Source organism: Lepisosteus platostomus, chromosome 12, assembly GCF_059453375.1.
Source record: "Lepisosteus platostomus isolate fLepPlt1 chromosome 12, fLepPlt1.hap1, whole genome shotgun sequence".
Lineage (NCBI taxonomy): Eukaryota > Metazoa > Chordata > Actinopteri > Semionotiformes > Lepisosteidae > Lepisosteus > Lepisosteus platostomus.
Window position 1 is genome coordinate 1704224 of NC_142622.1, and position 20126 is coordinate 1724349.

At 46.1% G+C, this 20126-nt stretch overlaps 1 protein-coding gene across 2 annotated transcripts in view; it reads right to left on the reverse strand.

Annotated features, from left to right (window-relative positions):
* LOC148650830 (dynein axonemal heavy chain 11) overlaps positions 1 to 20126 on the reverse strand; it is a 78016-nt gene that overhangs the window by 15756 nt on the left and 42134 nt on the right. For both annotated transcript variants that reach the window (XM_088600396.1, XM_088600397.1), the window contains 18 exons: positions 19698 to 19859; positions 18951 to 19144; positions 18278 to 18440; positions 16519 to 16642; positions 15861 to 16003; positions 13682 to 13843; positions 11260 to 11493; positions 10081 to 10227; positions 8965 to 9078; positions 7935 to 8078; positions 7372 to 7554; positions 7049 to 7150; positions 6207 to 6341; positions 4671 to 4841; positions 4342 to 4577; positions 3265 to 3387; positions 698 to 902; positions 160 to 324 (listed from right to left, as the gene is read on the reverse strand). In XM_088600396.1, coding sequence (XP_088456522.1) covers positions 160 to 324; positions 698 to 902; positions 3265 to 3387; positions 4342 to 4577; positions 4671 to 4841; positions 6207 to 6341; positions 7049 to 7150; positions 7372 to 7554; positions 7935 to 8078; positions 8965 to 9078; positions 10081 to 10227; positions 11260 to 11493; positions 13682 to 13843; positions 15861 to 16003; positions 16519 to 16642; positions 18278 to 18440; positions 18951 to 19144; positions 19698 to 19859 — 2907 coding nt within the window. The remainder of the gene's footprint in view (positions 1 to 159; positions 325 to 697; positions 903 to 3264; positions 3388 to 4341; positions 4578 to 4670; positions 4842 to 6206; positions 6342 to 7048; positions 7151 to 7371; positions 7555 to 7934; positions 8079 to 8964; positions 9079 to 10080; positions 10228 to 11259; positions 11494 to 13681; positions 13844 to 15860; positions 16004 to 16518; positions 16643 to 18277; positions 18441 to 18950; positions 19145 to 19697; positions 19860 to 20126) is intronic.

The following is a 20126-nucleotide window of genomic DNA, read 5'->3' on the forward strand; positions in this document are numbered from 1 at the left end:
GGCAGGAAGATGAAAACGCTTTCTCCTATCTTAAAAATAACGGTAGAGCTATAAACCTCAATTACCCGTGCGTCTTGTACTTGGGTTGCCAGCGTTTGAAAGCCAGCAGCGCGAGAGAAATAACTCCAGCGGCCGGACGAGCAGGCCACCTGCGCTCACCTTGGCCTCGATCTCTGTGGCCGTCTGCTTGGTTCTCTCCAGCTTCTCCACCAACACGTTGTCCCCCAGGAAGCTGCCCTCAGCCGTGGACAGGCGGGTCAGAAGCTCGTCCTCCAGTCTCTTCAGCTCGATCTTGAAGTCGTTCTGCTGCTTGGTGAGCTCAGACTGACCCCCCCCACCCCCCACCGAAACACACAGTTTGTGAAGGCTGCTGGATTCTAGTGTTCACCGACGGACAACTACAGCCATCGCTCACCAACTGAACACAAGAAAGAAAAACTGAAGAGCTCAGCATACAATTATCACCTGTATAATTACTGTTTGTATTTTACTGGCAGCAGTAACTTCCTCAGGTAAGTTTGCAGCTGGTGTCCCAGCATTTACTCCTGCCTTCCTAAAGGCTGAAGGGGGAAAGTCATGGTACAGTTCACACACACACACAGCACAAGAGAAAGGAGAATTGTTTCGGACAGATGGAGCTAGGACGGCCAGCCTCTGCTTCTACCTGGGCTGGGCTGTGCGGAGTGCCCTGGCCTACCTTGAGCCTCTCCAGGTCGGGTCTCTCTGCGCTGACCACCCCGGCCAGCAGCTGCTCCTCCAGGCCGTCCCGGGTCACGGTGAAGTTGATGAGGGTGGTCTGGGCCTGCGTCTCCGGCTGAAAGTGGGGGTTGGCCAGCTTGGTGTGCAGAATGAGGCGGAACCCACTGCTGTATTCACACTCCTTGTCTCCTATTTTGATGTACCTGCGGATTCACACACACGACCCGCGTGAACGTCGCACCTCGGTCTCCTGCACACTGCCTGGACGTGACACCCGCCCCTGTCCGCTGAAGGACCTTCCCCTGGGCTCCACGTACAGTAAGCACCTAGAAGGGCCTTAGAGCTTCTTCAGGGCTCAACCCAGTATCCCCAGAAAGCAAGGCAGACACGAAAGAACAGCAAACCGCCGAAGAGGGGATGGAAGAGGGCAGGTGAGGTCTGCACCACATCAGCAAGGTGACCCGGTTCGAACTTTAACGAACAGCAGGTGAACTAACAGCCCATTTGAAATAACGCAGTCTGAAACTATTTGCACAAAGTCAATACTTATGCATTTCATTTGAATTAGGGTTGCCTGAATCCTGATGATTTTATTTTTTTCTAATTACCCGGCAATTGTCAGCAGATGCCCATTTTACGGCAGTGGTGGTTACAGAATGGGTCAGGTTCAACTCTATATCTTCACAACATGGAATTAATGTACTATTGATAGAACCATTACTAGACCAAATTAAAGTCTGTGCTGATGGATTAGCCCATGGGGTTCTGTCAGACATGAAAGGAATAATTAGTATTCATTACTTCACACTCTACAACATTCCAATTATTAATGAACTTCAGCTGTTGGGCTGCACCATATCCATCACTAGCAACTTAGCAGGCTGTATTAATCACAGGAAAAAACAAGGTACTAGGTCATCTACAAGGAATAAACTTATAATCAGATTTACCAGTAGGAATTGTCAAGGTTCGGGGACTATGACTAGTACAAATGCTCAATGAATGAGTGCAGATATTTAATACGCTAACTCATGCATGTCTTTAAGGGGTGCAGCATCAGACCATAATGCTTTTCTGTTACCATGATGAATCACCTATACAAACCAGCTGCATAGGAAGTGGAAGCCATTGGATTACATCAGTTCAGGGTGAGGAAGAAAAAATAAGAGGAATTCTCAGCTTTCCACCTCCCTGACAAAAATATGCACGTTATTTGCATGATCCACGACGAAAGGCACAGAACAGGCATGAAAAGGTACTCAACAGCACTACACCTGAAAACCGCTCCGCCTCGTTTGGCAGATCGGTCAGGTGACAGACAGCCAGGCAGGGTATCCTCAGTGTAAAAGTGTTTCTTGGTTTAGTGGGCTCTGTCTGTTGATGGGCTGTGGCACACAGGCCCCCAGAGGTGCCCAGGAGGCTGCTCCAGTGTCAGATGTGGCCACATGCTACAGGACACTGTGATCGCAGTGGAATGTGCCGAGCAGGAGGACCAAGCGAGTGCAATACTTGTGCAGCAGTGCTAGACGTTTTCTAGCATTTGTCATGATACCAAAACTGCAGAAACACTTACACTTATCACATGGATCTCAATATAAAACCAATAGCCCTACCCCTATGTTTCAGCTCATGTGTTACAAATTCCTCCATAATCTCAAATCTTCCAATCATCAAACCTTAAGTCAAGTGCCTTCGGCTCGACTGTGCTCAGATGCATATTCTCCTTAGCCTAAACAGGAATGGACTCAACCATATTTAACAACTGAAAAACAGCTTAGATTAACTCTGCCTGCAGGTCTGGGAAATTGCTCTACCACAAATGTGATTAGAAACAAATTCCTAGACATTTTAAAAATGTTGTGTGTGACATAAAACAGTCTGAACTGAAACAAGGCAAACTTCTGCTTGACCGAACCCCACAAGAGTCAAACAGGATTAAAGAATACTGTGACACCTCTAGCAGGTACAACAGTAATCTACAAAATGACAGCACGAGTCTCCAGATGCCCTTCTAATAGGGAACCAGTAAGCCAACTGCAGACAGTAAGAACAGAACCATAAACAGGAAAGCAAACAACTGCAGGCTATTCAGTCAATCACACTTGTGTGCTAGCTAGGCGATAGCAATACCTAAAGTTAAACCCGTCTGCAGGTCTAAAATTAATCCTGGCTTAATGATGACTCAACCTTAGTTTAGTTTATTTGTCATATGCACAAGCGCAATGAAACGCTAATTTGCATGTATGCTCCTATACCAAGACATTAAGAAAATACCATGAAACAAAAACACAGAATAGAAGCAGCAACAACAACAACAAGTTAAACAACATACAGTACAGCTTTAAAAAAGCAGTGAGTGACAAGACAAGCAGTGTGAGAAGAGAAAAAAAGAAAAAAACACATCAGTGTGAGTAGTAATGCAGGTGTAGTAAAGTACGGTAGATAAGTTTCCCGCTACACAAAACAGACAAAGGTGTACAGACAAGGAGCAGTATGCAATGCACCCTGCTGGAAACGCCCTGTTCAGGAAGGCCTAACCTGACCAGGAGGCAGGCGGATACTTACCTTCCTTTTTTAATAGTGTTTCTTCCCAGCAGGGGATCTAGAATGGGGTCCACAGTTTCCTCCAGATTTTCAATCAGGACGGTCTCGCCACAGGCCAGCGCTCTCTCAAGCGTATCTAAATACCTAAAAACAATCACGATGACTGCCACAAATTCTCTCATTGACAAGAGGACATAGTGTACTGTAACTGTGATCAACACACAAGGAAAAGGGCGAGTACGCCCCGCACTTAATAAAGATATGCAATATTTACAATATATCATTGACATATACTACTCAGGAAATATAAATATAAAGCTTGTATACAGTATATAAAGACAACCCACTATGAACAATACTAAAACATTAACCTAAAATAATAACCTAAATCTTTCAGTTGCTGGCACTTCATACTTAATGCAAATGCATGAATTATTTCTTGATTATAACTTATGGTTTTATGTTATGTTGTGCCTGACGTCTTTGTGTTACTGTTTTTATTGTTTTATTGTTTAACTGTCATGAGCACACTGAGGCAAATTCCTAACAACTAACAACTAAGTTGGTTTAACAATAAATCTTGTTGAGGCTGGACGGTGTTCAGGCTGTGGCCACTGGCACCCGCCACCCCCACACTCAGGCCCCTTCGGGGGTGAGATGTGGAAAGCAGCCATAGTATCAAAAAGGCAGATCAGATGTCAGTTATTGGTCATTTTTTGTCTTCTATTGGACATTCCTTTTAAGCTGAAAGCTTTATGTATAAAAAGTAAATAAGACCACTACAATATATCTTTTAATAACAGCTGGGATATACGTGGAAGCAATGGGACAGGAAGGGACAATGTACAATCCCCTCTGCTGTTTGACAAGCAGGACTTTCTCAAACACAAGAGCCTCTGACCGAGCGTCTCGGTGGAACAAGTGCTGGACCACTAAAGCAGAATCAACCAAGAAGACTCTCGCAAACATAAAAAGCAGTCAGCACAAGCAATGTGCATGCGGTTTTTTATCCACCTCATCACGCCACAGGTCACAGGCACGTTTGTATTTGCGATTTCTGTACTTGGGTCCTTCCAGGGATAACATGCAAACCCTTACCCTTTCTGGCCAAGACGAACGGCCTTCAGATCGGCGCCGTACTTATTCTGAACCCACTTGATCCCCTGCTGCTGGGGATCAATGAGCAGAGGCCAGCGGGCGCAGCTGGTCAGGATGGCGGCGTTCTCGGCCGACATGCGGTCACCGGGCAGCCCTTCGTTATTCCAGGCCGCCACGGTGGCGTCGTCCGTCAGCATGCCAATCGGATCTAGGCCCTCGGTCAGTGGGATGGGCACCTGAAGCGGGAAGAGTGACCCAGTTCAGCCCGGCAGGAAGGAGCTGGCCCGGAGCGCCGAGGCGGGAAACCGGAGGCGTGACGGGCGGCGTGCCTTCTGGGATTTTAAGAAAGGGATCCACATCCCCAGCAGATCCTCCCGGTAGCGCCTGGTGAAGGAGCCCACGTAGGAGACGAACGCCGCCGTCAGCAGAACGTCCCCACACAGGGTCTTCCGCTGGGCCTCAAGCTGCCCCACGGCCTGAGCCCAGCGAACGTCTTCAGCCTGCGGGACAAACACAGCAGACAGCACCCGCCACACGCGACATCTGGGCCACTTCCTGTACAGAGTCTTCCCGTAGATCAACACAAGAGCTCGGCAATGGCATGGCCTAGAGATCCAGACTTCGCCTCTGCCGTATCCAGCTGTAACTACACCCTCCTAACTTCCAGTTAAAGGCAAACCTGGGATACAGGCCATCCGGTAATGAAACAGCTAAAACTAATCAGGCACATTAGAAGTCATTCAGAAGGTAGTTGCTCGTTAAATACATTTCTCCCAATTTTTACATCATAAAGCATGAAGGAAGTTGTGCCAATGGACCCTCTGAGCAGTCGGAAGAGTATAAACTTGGACAACAAGAATTGCATTGCAAAAGAGAATGAAATCATAACCATTCACATCGAGCATCGTTTCAGATATTTAATGATTATGATAAGATTCAGCCCCCTTTTCTTCTCTTAAATTTGTTTTTGTTTCTTGGCACATGCCAGACAAAGTGCTGACAGGAGTACATCTGATTAATCTCTTTCCTCCCTGACAATCTGGGAACAGCAGGACATAAACAATGAAGTATACAAACACAATCCCCTAAAATCGCATTGAAAGTTTAAGTAAAATTTCAATTAATTTCAAAGCTTCAATTTAGCATCTATTTAAGTCTTCAATAATGTTACCACAACACCTCATGACAATAAATCACCAGTGACATTAGTGTACAAGGGTTTAAGAGCCTCAACTTGTAGCATAATAAATTTCAAGACAGTTAAAAATCACTATCATTTTATCCTAATGCATTATAGATTGCCTGTAATATCATTCTGTCTGGGGTGAACCGTTTTTAATTTTTAACAGCTGCTCAGGTTTTAGAGTAAGTTAATGATTAAATATAAACTGTCTGATTTATTAGTCTGAACACCACTGCTTCCAGGTCAGTGGCATATAGACAAAATCATTTGTCTTGATATGTTTTAGAGTCATACTTTACCACTCTGTGAACAGGAACAGTCTCGAGATTTAAAATGGAACTGTGTAAAGATACCATTCTCATTTGAATCCCTGGCGAACATTTTTATATTTTAACAATGAAAAAAAATATAAATCCTTTGAAAAATGCATTACTATGTATTTTACGGTTATATTTATAATTATTTTACCTAACTTGACGTGCAATTTTATGTTCTATATCTATATCATTTTCCAAGAGTTAAGAAATCGGTGCTCATCGTTCTCTGATATCACTGCATATTATGACACAGTGCGAATGATGTCAGATAATCTAGCTAAAGTAAATGTTAAACGTCAGGTTGGCTGCTGCTCAAGAGAGCAGTTTTTCCCTACGAGACCTGGACCGAGCCCTGTCCCGCGTACCTCCAGCCCCCTGACCAGCCTGTTGGCCAGCTCGATGGTGTGGGTGGTCCTGGTCACTCCCTCCTGGCACTGCAGCTTGTCCGCTGTGGCCTTCTCAAACTGAGCTGTGAGGCGACTCAGGCTGCCATCCAAATCCTTCACAGGCAGAGAACAAGACACACGCCGCATGGGTTCGCACCACTAATTCATCTTTTCTCTACTGTTGCAACTTAATTGTTACGAAGAATGCCAGCTTAACCCTGACCGTGAGATAAAGTACACCCATTTAAAATGAATATAATCGAACAAGGATACGATGGTAGGTGGGTTTCTTGAAAACTCTGAACTGACACCTGCTTGCACTGAAAATCAAGCCCGTCAACAACCTGAAACTGAAAGGCATAGGAACTGAACATAAACCTTAACTTACAGTACCTTCTGTATCTGTATAAATCCTTAGCTTATTTGAGATTTTGCTAGAAGATGTCTGCATCACTGTTACACTAAGTATACGAGTCAAAGTAAGAGCTCAGTTTCTGACTGCCCTGCTTTATTGACTGGCAAAGGCAAGTGAGTCTCCTGATCCACTTAAGTCATTACCACAGTGCCAGCTCTTTAGCTAGAGTACACTCTAAAAACACGGCTATTTCATGTAGTTTCACAAAGTAAACGCAGAAGAGCTTCAAGCCTTCCACTGATACATAAGCCTTGGGTTTTTTTTATTAGGTCATTTGTTAATATGAACAGTTTTGAAGACAGCTTTGACTCATCATCATTCATGGTGCGTGTATACGTCCTGTCTATATCACGGCCAGATTGATGCTCCCCTTGCTGGTTGGCGACAGATCAGGGAAAACCCTTACCAGCAGCCTCTTCCGGATCGCTCCCAGCCTCCCTGTCGCCGTCTCCAGCTCTGTGTTCGCCAGGGACAGGGCTCGTCTCTTGGGCTCCACGTCGCAGTAAACCTGTTCACAAGAGTAATTAACTCCAGGACGAACACGGCCGCGATGAAAGTTCAGACACTGCCGGCCAAGCCAAACACAGACTTGGACCCCGCGCGGAACTGGAGCGGCTTGCATCCTAAGCGACAGGCCTTGTCGCTACTTTCTTACAGAGTGCAGGTTAGAGGCGAGACTCTGCGCAGCTCACAGGAGGCGGATCGGCCCCTCCCTCGGGCGCACGGTACCTCGTAGTACTTGACAATGTTGATGACCCAGGCGCACAGCCCGGCTGCGGCGAAGGACTTGGCGCGGACCCGCTCGGGGCGGAAGTCGGGGCTGCTCAGGTACTCCCCCTTCACCACCCTCAGGCAGCTCTCAGGGATGTGCTCCTTGTCGTAGCTCACCAAGGCCTGCAGGAAGTCGTCCACCTAGGGGGGGGGGGGGGGGGGGGGCGGCGGACACAGGCGTGACGTTCCGCGAAGGAGCCGCGAACGCACCCGAAACAAGAGAGGCCACACACACGGTAACGGAAGGATCAAAAGCACACAGCGTCTGCCTGTGGCCTTATACGCAGACGGCCGAGACGCGTTGTAAGTATAGAGTGAAACTTGGAGTCTGTGTAAGCGGTCCCACCTCCCAACATTATAAAAATGGTAAGAGCCAATTAGCATTCATTCCCATGATTCACTGGCACGCCGCGCTCTCAACACCATCGCGGCACTAACGAGCGTTCCTATCGAAAGGACCCGTGCAGCAGCGAGACGGCGGTGCGCGAGCGGGCTGCGGAGACTCGGCCCCGCCAGCCTACCTTCCCCATGAAGGCCTTGGCGGCCCTCCAGCCGCGGTCCTTGGGCACGCGGCCGCGGGGAGCCAGCAGCACCATCACGGCGGCCGCCACGTCGGTCACGGCCGCCGGCGGGTTGGGGAACGTCTTGAGCTCCGTCAGGTTCACCTGCAACGACACGAGCCGCGGCGCGCGGGTTCAGCCCCGCGGCCCCAAAGGAACGAACCCCGCAGGACCGTGGGCTGGCCAGTGTAACGAACAGTTCTTTCCGGACCCTATGTGGACGACACAGTCCGACGGAGTGGGGAAACACTAGGGAAACGTCATGCAGGAAAACGGGGCTGAAGACAAGGGGGCGTGTCCAAGGTGCGCTGGTGCACGGGGGAGGTGTGGCCGAGGCGAACAATCCGAGAGTAGTCCTTAGGGAAAATCCAAAACGCAAGGGTAAGTCCAAAACCAGGAGATCCATCAGAGGAAGGAATTAAAAACCACGAAGGCCGGGTCGGAACCGGCGGACGGGGAACAGGAACGGGAACAGAGGTTAAAACCTTAACGGGAACAGGCGCTTCCTGGTCCCGGACTCACACGATATGGAAATCAGATGCAGAGCCCGGAAGAGCATCAGCGCCTGGCTTTTAAGGTGGGCAGGGAATAGGGAGCAGGTGCATGGAATAAAGTCTTGAGTGAAAGGGCTGGAGCACCCTTAAGGAGGGGGGACTATAATCGTGACAGCCAGGCTGAGCCGGAAGCAAGCAATGCTTAATACAGAGTGGCACCTGGTCCCAACACCTGTGCTAATCTCCCTGCTTGTGACACTGTACATCATCTAACCGCCTGTGGCCTTTTTAGGCTTCTCCTGACAGCGGTGGCTGAGTGGTCTTCTCTGAGCAGAAAGAACAGAAAACGCAACAAAATACTCACTACACGGGAATCTAGAGCCAGCTCGTCATTCCTTCCTGTACATGAGCACAAACCTCCACATGAATGTCTTTTGTGTGCTGTACTAGTCTCACTCACGGCTCCCATGGGACGACACCAGTCGCTTGAGCATCACCTTGTTCAGGGTGTTCAGTGCTGAGGTGGCCGCCACCAGGGCGGGCTCAGCTTTCGCCAGGTCCGTCTCGCAGTCTTTCTGCTTCGCGGAGACCTCAGCCTGGATCGCAGCCACCTGCAACCAGGCGAGTCAGAAACGACACTCACTGCGTGTTCAAGAGCAGAGTTACCACCCTGTGGCCTGAACTGGGCAGATGTCAGAGGCTCCGCAGGGCTGAGTTTACTCAGTACAGAGATGCAAGAGCTCTAAGAAATCCACGGTGCTGCTTTGAGTGGTATTGGTAGACCAGTAGGTGGTGCTATTCTCTCTGGACTAGCAGTGGTCTGTATGAAATGTTCTGTATGGTGACCCTAAGGATATGCCTAAAATTATGATGTATGAAGATAATGTATGTATGATGTATGGTGACATTGTCCTGAAGGAGGTGCCATTCTTTGGACAAGACATTAAACTGAGGTCCTGGCTACTTATGGTCATTAAAGATCCCACAGAGTAGGGGTATTGTCCATGATGTCCTGGATAAATGCCACCCTGGACATGAACAATCTGGCCTCCCTAAAGTTTCCCCTTGATTCAGGTGGTGAAGCAGTGCTGCAACATGTCCACCAGGTGGCGATGCACTTCAGTGGAGGATGAAGTGAATGTCCCCTCATATACATGAAGTGCTTTGGGGTCATTTTGGAATGGAAAGAGATCCACTAATTTAATCAATGCGCATTTGTTATGTTTGCACACCTCACATCGGCAGGTGGATGTGTGGTATATTTTAGACTTTTAACAGCATCCAGCACCTCTAACAAATGTATGCGAAACAACACCATCTCCTTTCCATTTGACAGCTTACATTTTTGTACGGTCTTTAACTCGCTCAAGGGGAAAATACAGCTTTCTCTAACTCTCTATGAAAAGCTTTTACCATAATACACGTCACTTAGTTGTAAATAGAAGCCTGTTGATATAGGAGAGAGCACATTTCACTGAATTTATCTCAGCATGATAGACATAATGTACATATTAAGAAATACCAATATCATGTTAATAGTCCATTAACTTGATACTCTGAGAAGTCTCTTTTTAAAAAACTCAGGACCCTTTCCTTCTCGTTGGGATTCTTACCCTCTGCTCTTCTGCATCTGCTATGCGTCTCTCTCGGCTCACTTTCTCAGTCTGACGCCCTATCTTACTAATCAAAGCTTCCGCATCTTGGTTCTTCAGATTTAACTCAACCTCCTGAGAAGCAAGTTTGGCCTTCAGGTCCTCCACCTGCGATAAAGAGTTAGAGTCACCTGACCGGTAGAACAGATACACCTCTGAGCAAGACCTTCGTTTCCAGCTGTTCAGCAGAACGGACTGACAGTCCTGAAGAGAGTGGTCAGCGGTCCATTCCTTGCTGTCCCCAGTAGGGGTCAACAAACAGTGCAGGAGGAGTGAATTAAAACAGTCGCACAGAGCATTAATATCGGAGTGACCCAATGACAAATGTGCTCAATTGTGTGAATTGAGGGAGAGTGACCCAGGTCGAAGGTGACCCTGCACATTCAATAGAACAATAATCAAGGCAAAGGTCACGTCAGGCGGTGCTTAATTGTGGCCGTGCTGCTGTCAATATATTCAGGCTGCCAGCAACTACTGGAAAACAGGAATGAGTAGGAAAACCTATTAGTAAAATGAATGAAAGTTCCCTAAAACCCGCTTTAGTTTTGACACTTCTGTCTTTTGAATATACACCTACTGTGGCAAATATGCAAATGAACTTGCTATGAAAGCTTCATATTTTCAGAAAAGAAAACACAAGCTAAACAGACTTTTTAAGTGTGGTGCTCATACATTCAGTTAAGGCCACCAAGAGCTTTTTCTTCTTGTTAGGACTTGCAGGCGAGGTGTGGCCTGATCTCGACTCCTGAACTACCACTAAGATACCAAGATACCGTTAAGATACTAAGACATGAGTGTCCAAAACAGCAAAAGAGCTCTAATTGTTTCTCATAACCAGCATAGTTCTTCTATAGTTCCATATCTGAAGAATGCATCTATTTAAAATGTTACCAATCACCTCTTGCTCATCAGCGCTGAAACCCAGGCACACTTTTTAAAAGAAACCTGGCATTTCCTACTTATTAATCCCAAATATGACTGCATAAACAGGAGTCTCAATCCGTCCTATTGATTAGTCTTGATATAATAAACTGTAATACAATTACCAGCCAGGAGGCAGTACAAAGTACTGTGCAAACAGTGAGCTCATACCAAAGCTCCTTAAAGAAGGGCCAAATGATTTCCAGCTGGGATATGTACCTGGGAAGCGGTTGTCTTTAATTTCTGGATGCCGTTGACAAGACGCTCCATTTGTTGAGAAAGTTCCTGCTGTTTCTTCTGCAGCAGGTTCCTGAAGAGGCTGATTTGCTCCAGAAAGCTCTTGGGGGTGGTGTAGTTGTACCTCTTCTCATTCCGCCAGTATTTTTCACTCATCTCGTTGACACTGGTGTGAACATGGGCCATGAAGAGACTAATGGAATCCTGGATGTGAGGCTGTAAAAGCAGGAGCCCAGCAGAGAGGCAGGATTAAGTGGAGTTTAACACTGGGAGCTGATGGGCCTTGAAATATTATCTTCATAAATTCTGATTTCATCTACAAGTTTTGCCATTTTATTCGGATAGCTTTGACTTACTCAATCTGAGATTTAGGCACTGCAACTAGAAATGATTATACTTTAAAGCCACTGTGAAAATAATGTATTTTAGCCATGACATGCAGATTGCCAAGCTGGGGAGCTGTTTACATTATCCTCTGTGTCCTCCAACTTTTTAAACTTTCCAAGCAGAAGCTCCTGGCATGCTAATGATTATTTATTGCGTGATGTTTAAGCGGAAGCATGTTTAATTAATCAGGAGCTGTTAGGGATCAATTGATAATACAAAAAACAACAACAAATGAACTACCGAAATGGGTATCAAAACCTGGACATAATTTACGAAACACGCAAAAAAAAAAAAGAATCAGGAAATCATTACTAATTAAGCATCGACACAATAGTTCACGAAAGTGCCGGCTTATTTGCCAGCAGCACAAGTACAGACTCTGCATCGACTTCTGCTTGAATCTCCAATTATTAATAACGTGTTTAAATTTCAGAATTAAATTCAGCAACGCGCAGGGGATCCATACATCGATTTGTTTTCACATATGAGCCAAATTAAAATGAACTTTATCTGAAACACTGACAAAGCATCTCATTATCTCCTTCAAGCGGCCCTCGCCGCTCCCCTCCGTGCTGCAGGGAGTGGTGACGGAGCACCGCTGATACGTCAGTGCCTTTATTGCCAGCTCCAGCCATTTGGGCCCTTGTGCTCCTGCATTGTGAAAAGGCTGAAAGTGGCCTGAAAAGGCACATCTCAGAGAGATAAAATAACTATTGTCACTGGGCACAGCATGGAAGAGGCACACTCCACCAGAGAGCAGCTGTCTGTAATTCACAGGGCTTTCAAGCAGTGCTGGAAGCCTTTGATGAGTGGGCTCCCCTTCCCTGGCAATTTGTCACTTCTCTTATGAGAAGGTCAACAGTGACAGCACTTCCTGACTTTAACAGCTGTGGCTTTTACAGGGTCAGCCTGCGATTACTAATTACAGTAATTTCATTAGCATAATTGATTTCTGCTCGAGACCAATCTGCTGCTGTGGAGAAATGAAATGACAACATGGGTTATTTTGCTATTTGTGTACCTAATTACACATTTGTCTCATCATAACGCAGAACTAATTATGAGGAATCTATCGAAAGTTAAAGCGACTAATTCAAACAAATGTTAATTAAAAGTCGAGATGAAGGCAGGGATATTTTTTTTCAGATGGAGCTCCTGCGACAAAAAAAAAAAAAAAAAAAGATTTTTTTTCCAGTACGTACAAAATCTAAAATGGTTCTGTCTTACGAGGCTGTACGGGGAAGGAGATCACCTTGGTGCTGCACGACTGCATTCCTTTGCAGAAATTGCTCTTGTGGGATGAAATAAAGCCAAGTCACACTGGGCAAACCCTGTGATAACCCTGTGCACCGAGAGAGCATTTTTTCAGAGCGTGTTTAGCGAAGTCAAAGCCATGTAGTTTGGGGGTCCTGTAACTGTTTGCCTACAGCATTACAGTATATTTTCAGGGTCCTAAGGTCAGCCCCAGGGAGATGATCTCCTTGTTGATGGGTGTTGAGTGAGATGGGTGAGGCGGGTTTCTGTTATAACATCTTATGTGTGTTGGGAAAAAAAAAAGAAATAAAATGTCACATAAAAAACATTTTAAGCCCCTGCTTTACTACGCGAGATGTGCTTTTGCATTTAGTGCGTTGTTGCATTCACCGTTTAAAACAAATATATTTATCAGCACCTCATGAAGCCATGATCCCCGTGTGAATGCTAAACCACTGACCGCTGACTGCTGACCGCTGACCGCCGGGGACAACAGTAAATCTGCGGAACTAAATGCTGCAATGCATCTGTAATTCCTGCAGATAGCTCCAAACACAAACTCTATTTCACAAACTCTATTTCATCTCAGCAAGACAGAGGGCCGTTTTCTTTCCATTGGAAATGCATGTGGTGAACCCTGGAGTCCAGGGATCCATACCACAGCCCTGACCCGACCAAACCGGGACCGACGAACCCGCTCTGTAAGCTGCAGCGGGCCTGAGGCCCTGCCGTTCGGACCTGCGCTGCTGCGAGTGATACAGACCTCGACCCCCTGGACCCCCTCCAGGAAGCGCCTGCTGACGGACTGCAGCGCCTCCTGTGGCCACTCGTGGAACCAGTCGACGGCTGTGCAGCTCACGATGGCGGGAAACCTACGGGCCCTGACTCGCAGAGTGCTGCCCACGGGGGAGAAGCACAGCGCCACCTGGTGGTCGGGGAAATGGAAACAGGGCTCAGGCAGGCCTACCGTTAGCAACCAGACCACAGAGCAAGTCGGGTGTTCAGCTGCATAAAGCTGAAATGAAGTCACAGCGAGGACAAGGCACCACCTTACAAGCTTTTGGGAAGTTTTTTTTCTTTTTCTTTTTTTGACTCAAGTCTGTTAGGAAAGCCTAAGAATCACAGTGTCTTTGAAAGCTGCCCCACGTTGTAACCAATAAACGGCACACAGAAAAGGTTACCAGCAGGAGGCCGTTCAGCTTGTCTAACTTGTTCAGTTTTCAACAGCTGACTGATCTGAGGATCTCACCCGTAGCCATGTCCTAAACGAAGCCAGCGTATCAGCTCCAGCAACACGGCAGGGCAGCCTGCTCCTCGGGCACCCCTTCCAGTAAGAGAGGGTCTCTGGTCCCGGGTTTGAAATGCACTTCCTTTTTGTTTCCACTGGTGTCCTGTTGTGTGTGTTTCAGGGCATCCAGCGGGCTGACATGTTAAGGAGGATTCCGAAACACCTGGATCAGGTCACCTCCTCGCCTTCTAATGTGTCGATCACTTCTGTCCAGGTGTATCCACTACGCTTTACAAGTTCCACGCGGTTGATTGTGTGTATGCCATGGATACATTCTGCTCAGGCATAACACTCTATTTTGTTACTCAGACGTATCAAATAGTTACTCCCTGCTGGATCGGTAAACCAAAAGGGACGATCTTCTATTCTCTCTAGCAGCTCCACTCTCTTCTGAATCTAGGGTTAGGGGGAGGGAGCCGACGAAGGCTACCAGAAACTACGATTTTGCGGAAGTCTTGTCCCAGCTCTCTGCTCAGGGAGAGGAAGAGCATGAGGAGTAACTGACAGGGAATCTTTGCCTTGTGGATGAATTCTCCCTAGGAAACCCACCGAGGCTGCACCTCCTTGATTTATTTAAAACACCGAAAACCTGCCGACGGCTCACTCAGCCCAGAGATTCCAGCTGGACTAAGATACATGACCTCCTTCTCAGTTTCCCATATTTGTTCATGGCTTTACTAAATGCACTGCGGTGCTGCTCCTGGTTTAAAGTGTAAAATAAGTAAATCTTGGAAATGAGATTACTGTCACTTAAGAAATGTTTGTAACAGTCAGTGAGAAGAAAGCCAGTTCATTATTACTGTCTGTTCATACCCTTTGAGTTCTAGTTCATTTATTTTTTCATTATTCATTTTGAAATTGTTTGGTAAAGGTAGATTTGACTGAACTATTCCCTCTACACTTATAGTGCTTACCACATTCCCACAGTTCCTTTGATAGGAGTTTATTCTCTATCACCACATTTACCAGGCCTTTATTTCAGTGTCATCTGACACATTGTTATCAGAGTGATAATGACATTTTGGCTGGAACGTTAATATTAAGCTTTCGATTCTGTTTTCGCAATGATCTTTTTTCTAATTAAATGACTAAGTTCCTAGAGACAAAATACATTTTACTCGCTGAGAGGTTAGAAACATACTGTACGTGGCTGCACTTTACTTCCAAAAGGGGGCGCAAGATCCTAATAAGTCAAGAGTTTTGTCTTGAGAATATTTGTATTGTGTAGTTTATGTAAAGTGCCTTAAGAATGCTCTGTACTGTAAGGCTCTATATAAGAATACAACTGACTGAACGAAAGGACATGGGCATTCCCTCTCACTGTAGTTATTTTAGGCTCTCTCCTTGTTAGGAGAACAGCAGCAGCATCCGGACAGAAGCTGAATTAAGAGTTTAGGAGCAGGTCTTTAATTGTGTTCGAATACTAGAGGATTTACGAACATCTTTATTTTCGAGGAAGTAATTAAAAATTCATCAAGATGAAATTGAATGGGCTCCTCCGAGTTTAAATTCACTGCTTAGCCTTCTACAGGTTTTACAGCATCTCACCATACTTATCTGATCAATAACTCCAAAGCCAAAACCGCAATTTATTCAGATCATTTCCATGGAGTCAGTGTAAAAAGCCCTACTGAACGGTGTTCATGTGTCTCACCTTCAGCTGCTGTCTGACTCGATCTATGAAGAACTTCCAGCAGCTCTCCCTGCTGTCCGGCAAGCCAAGTCCCCTGACCTCACTCCTGATTCCTGACACGATTCCATCCTCCTCTTCGTCGCTGAACAGCTCTGGGATTTCACCTGCAGCAGGTGTTCAAAGACAAAGCCGTTTTTCAAGCCTCAGAGAAGCAGTTTCAGTCGTTTGTCCTATCTTATATCCTGATATTCTCATTACTCCTGAGTCTAAAAGAGTGTTCATCTATATACTGGCAATATATGTAAAATAATAAGATGCAATATAGCAGAGGCCCTTGTCACTGAAAAAGATAGACTGATACCTCTTCTGGGGTAGTTGAGGAGTAATTGATGACTCATTTGTCTTTACTAATAGCAAAGGCATTGCGGAGAGTAACCAGTCTAATTAAATATGCAGATGACATGGTTCTTCTGGGACTCTGTTTAAAAGACCAACCTTTAAACAGATGTGGTTTTATGTAACTTGCTTGTGTGTTTTGTACTTCTATGGGAGAATCCAAAGACAAATTTCCACAGAAGTGGACAGTAACATATCTATCTGTCTGAGAGACAGGATGCCAGTAGTGGACAGCACACAGCTGTCAGTGGAGGCAGCATGGGAATGTCAGAGCAGCTCTTACCTGTGGCCAGCAAGTCGTTAATGAGCACAAGGAAGCTGTCGCTGGGCACCTGCGCGTCTGTCAGTAGGAACATAGTGGGCATGTTCTTGGCACCCGTCTTGATGTACAAATTGGCCAGGTCCACCTGATGAGACACCAGTGAATCCTTCAAGGCTTGTTAGCGAGCTAGCGAAGGAACACGCAAGAATTATCTACCAATTGTTCCAATCAGCAAGCGTCGCGATTAGGCCTGCTGAAGATCTATTACTATGAGCCACCACCATGCTCCAGATGAGCAGCTGAGTGTCCGAGTGCGCAGAATTCTAAAAACTAAAATACCGAGGCTCTGTACTGAAACACTGAAGAATATACTTTGGGTTTACAGATTTTAATATCTGCTCGATGCCTTGAGCAGCTGGAGAAAAGGGCAGAAATGCCAAGTGCAACACTGCATTGGGATTTAACTGGAGCTAAACCTTACATCTTGAAATCCCAATGCACTATTGTACTAGAGAGCACATTCCAATGCACATTCCCAAACACTTAAAAACGCAGGAATACTATTTAATGTAATAAGAATATTTTTAAGTCAGACCATAAGAATGGTTTCAAAGAAAAGAACTACTTTTTGGCATATTCTAGATTTATTGTCTGCAAGTTGCTAATTGATCTGAGGATCTCTTCCAGACATTTCTTGAACGGAGCCACAGTTTGAGTTTGAACAACCTTGCTGGGTTCCAGAGCCCCAGACTGCCTCCTTGTCTCAGTTTGAAATGCTCTTCATTTCCACTTCACTCTTATCGTGTTTGTCTCACTGTTCACTCTGCAGAAGTCCCTCGGGTTGACTTTGTCAATCATTGTCTTTGAGGATTTTTAATACTTGAATAGTCTAGTCGAGTCTTCCGTGTCCAAATAATAGATTCTGTTCTTTTCACCCACTCTGTGACCGGCACGTAGAAGGATGCTTCAGCCTGTCAGTACTGGACATTTCCTTGAGCACAGAGATGCAGCTGGCTTCTCTACTCTAGACTGACACCAATATCTGTTCTACAATACTGTGACCAAATAACACACAATATTCTTGTGAGGACTTACTAGTTCATTGTAAAATTTTAAGATAACCTCTCTTAATTTACATTCTATGCTTTTAACCACATATTCATGTTATTATCATTTGTTTGCTAATTTTATTGCTTGCCTAATAGATGTAGATGATGCATTAACAAACACCTTAGTCTCTCCCACCAGCAATGCTTGGTCACAAGCTGAGTGGTTCCCGTATTTATAGTTCCTGCTATGTAACTCTATTCTTTTGTACCACTCTGAAATCAGCACTCCTCAGCACTCTTTCCTGTAGTTCTTGGCATTTCTGCCTTTTTCTGCACTTGATGGAAAGAACAGAACACGTCAGACCAAGCAGATATTGAAATACATTTTCTGCAGGTCTTTAATGAGACCTGACAATTATTCTACCCACCCACAGTAATAGAGTAAACTGGACTGAATAAGATCTATATCGTGTGAAAAGCCAAGAAGCTATTGATTTGTAGAACACTGTCTAAAAGGAACCCTGATCCATATTAATTAACTACGAAGGTGTGAACATGTTTTATCCCATTTAGGACCAAAACACCCGACAGACTTCAGCCACACACGCTTGTCCCCTGATCCCATTAAACTGCCGCCAATTAAAACCCGGAATGGGGCCACACTTGTAAGGAAGTGCCCCGTGTCCTTCCCGGGGGGGCGAGCGTTCCCGGCGAGCCGCGGTGCCCGTTACCCGCAGGTCCTGGATGCCGTAGCCCCTGCGGAGAGAGACCTGGAAGACGTCCAGGGCGCTGATGTGGGCGGCCAGCCTGGACAGACTCTGCTTCCCACTGCCGCCCACCCCCACCAGCAGCGCATAGCCCCGGCAGGCCTGCAGGATGCGGCTGATTCGGCAGCTGGAGAGAGAGGGTTTGCGTCAGCGGGGGGTCAGCGGGGGTCAGCGGGGGGTCAGCTACCACTGCTGGGAAGCACTGGGCTGGTGCCCGTAGCCGCGGCAGTATTATCACACCCGTCTCAACTTCCTTCCACACGACTAAAAGGGTGCCACTTCTCTTCTTAATGAAAATTTCCTACAACATGCCGCAGGTTCTGTACACTTGCAGCCCTAACAGCTAAGGTCATTCTGAAAGCACGCCGAACGTCTGTGCATAGAGTTACTAAATCCTTTGATGTGACACAACTTCAGAACACAATTCTGAAAAGGGGTCTGTGAAGACAAATCGATAAAATCTCATGAAGTTAAAAGAAGAGTTCCGGTATCAGTCGTTTGCCTACTGAAGTCAAGCCTCAACTTGTTCAACGTCTTTTTTAAAATGCCTCCTACGTTCCAGAGGCTTTGACCCAGCACGGGCCACACTGTTACACAGCTCGGTGCCATGGCTCAGAGATAAGTCAAATACACCTACACATGCTGCATCGCATCTTCAAACAACACAAGGTTCATTGCTGCGTTGAGCTCGTTGTAGCTCTCCAGAGTCTCCACCAGCACTTTCTTCAGCGTCTCCCAGTCTCTGACTGGCATATAGCGGGATTCTCCAACTCCGTTGGCAAAGTGGCAATAAATCAGAGGCCTCTGCCGTAGGATATGATCCTCCACGCCCTTCCAAACAAAGAAACACTCATTTTAGAAACTCTTCGTCCTAGGAGGCTAAGTCATTCAGCCCCGCTGGCTACAAAGCAGTAAATCACAGGGCGCCAGTGTTTAGTGTGGTCTGCCTTTCTGTACCTTCTGAACCAAAAAAAACCAAAACAAAACAAAACAGCATATTGAGTTCAAACAGAATAATATGCCAAGCCCTTTCCTGCCTGCAGGCCTGCGATAAATCACAAGGCAAGGGGCTATGACTTTGACGTTACTGACAATCTGATAACAATAGAAGTTATATTTCTTCTTAAAAAAAAGCTTTTGGAAAAGGTAAAACCATGCTTATTAAAGACTTACTGTACATACAGTACCTGCTTATTCTGCAAAAGTGGGAACATAAAAGACAGCTTTCAGCGTCTTCTTAGTGAGGATTGTTACTGAACAGGAGAAATGTCAGTACGCTTGTATTGATGGATTATGTCAACACTACAGAGAAAGACTTCACCTGCATCCAAAGACTTCAGTACGACTGAACATACAGGAAGCTGGAGGGGATGGGAATTCTTACCTCAAAGTGTTTGTGTGCGGCGTCCAAAAGTAACTTGTTGAAGAGCTCGCAGTCCTTGGTCTCCACCAGCTTGTCAGAGTACACTCGAGATGCTTCGTGCATCCAGAGCCGCACCAGATCGCTGCTCTGTTTCAGACAGTCAGCCGAGGAGAACAAAATGCCCTGCAAGGCAAACTCTCCGTGAAGGTCACGACAACACCTGCCTCTGCAAACAGATCGGACTGTTTTTTACTGCCTGCGACGGTTCCTGCAGTGCAGTATACAGTCCACAGTAAATCTGACACAGGAATACTGAATACTGTCCAAGTGTAAGAGATTTTCTTTGCTGCTTCGACACTCCAATTTTGTTGTGTTCTGCAAGCTTCACTAGTTTGACCACCATACCAGAGCCTAGATGTAATTAGATTAATCGATCTAAAAATTAGGAGA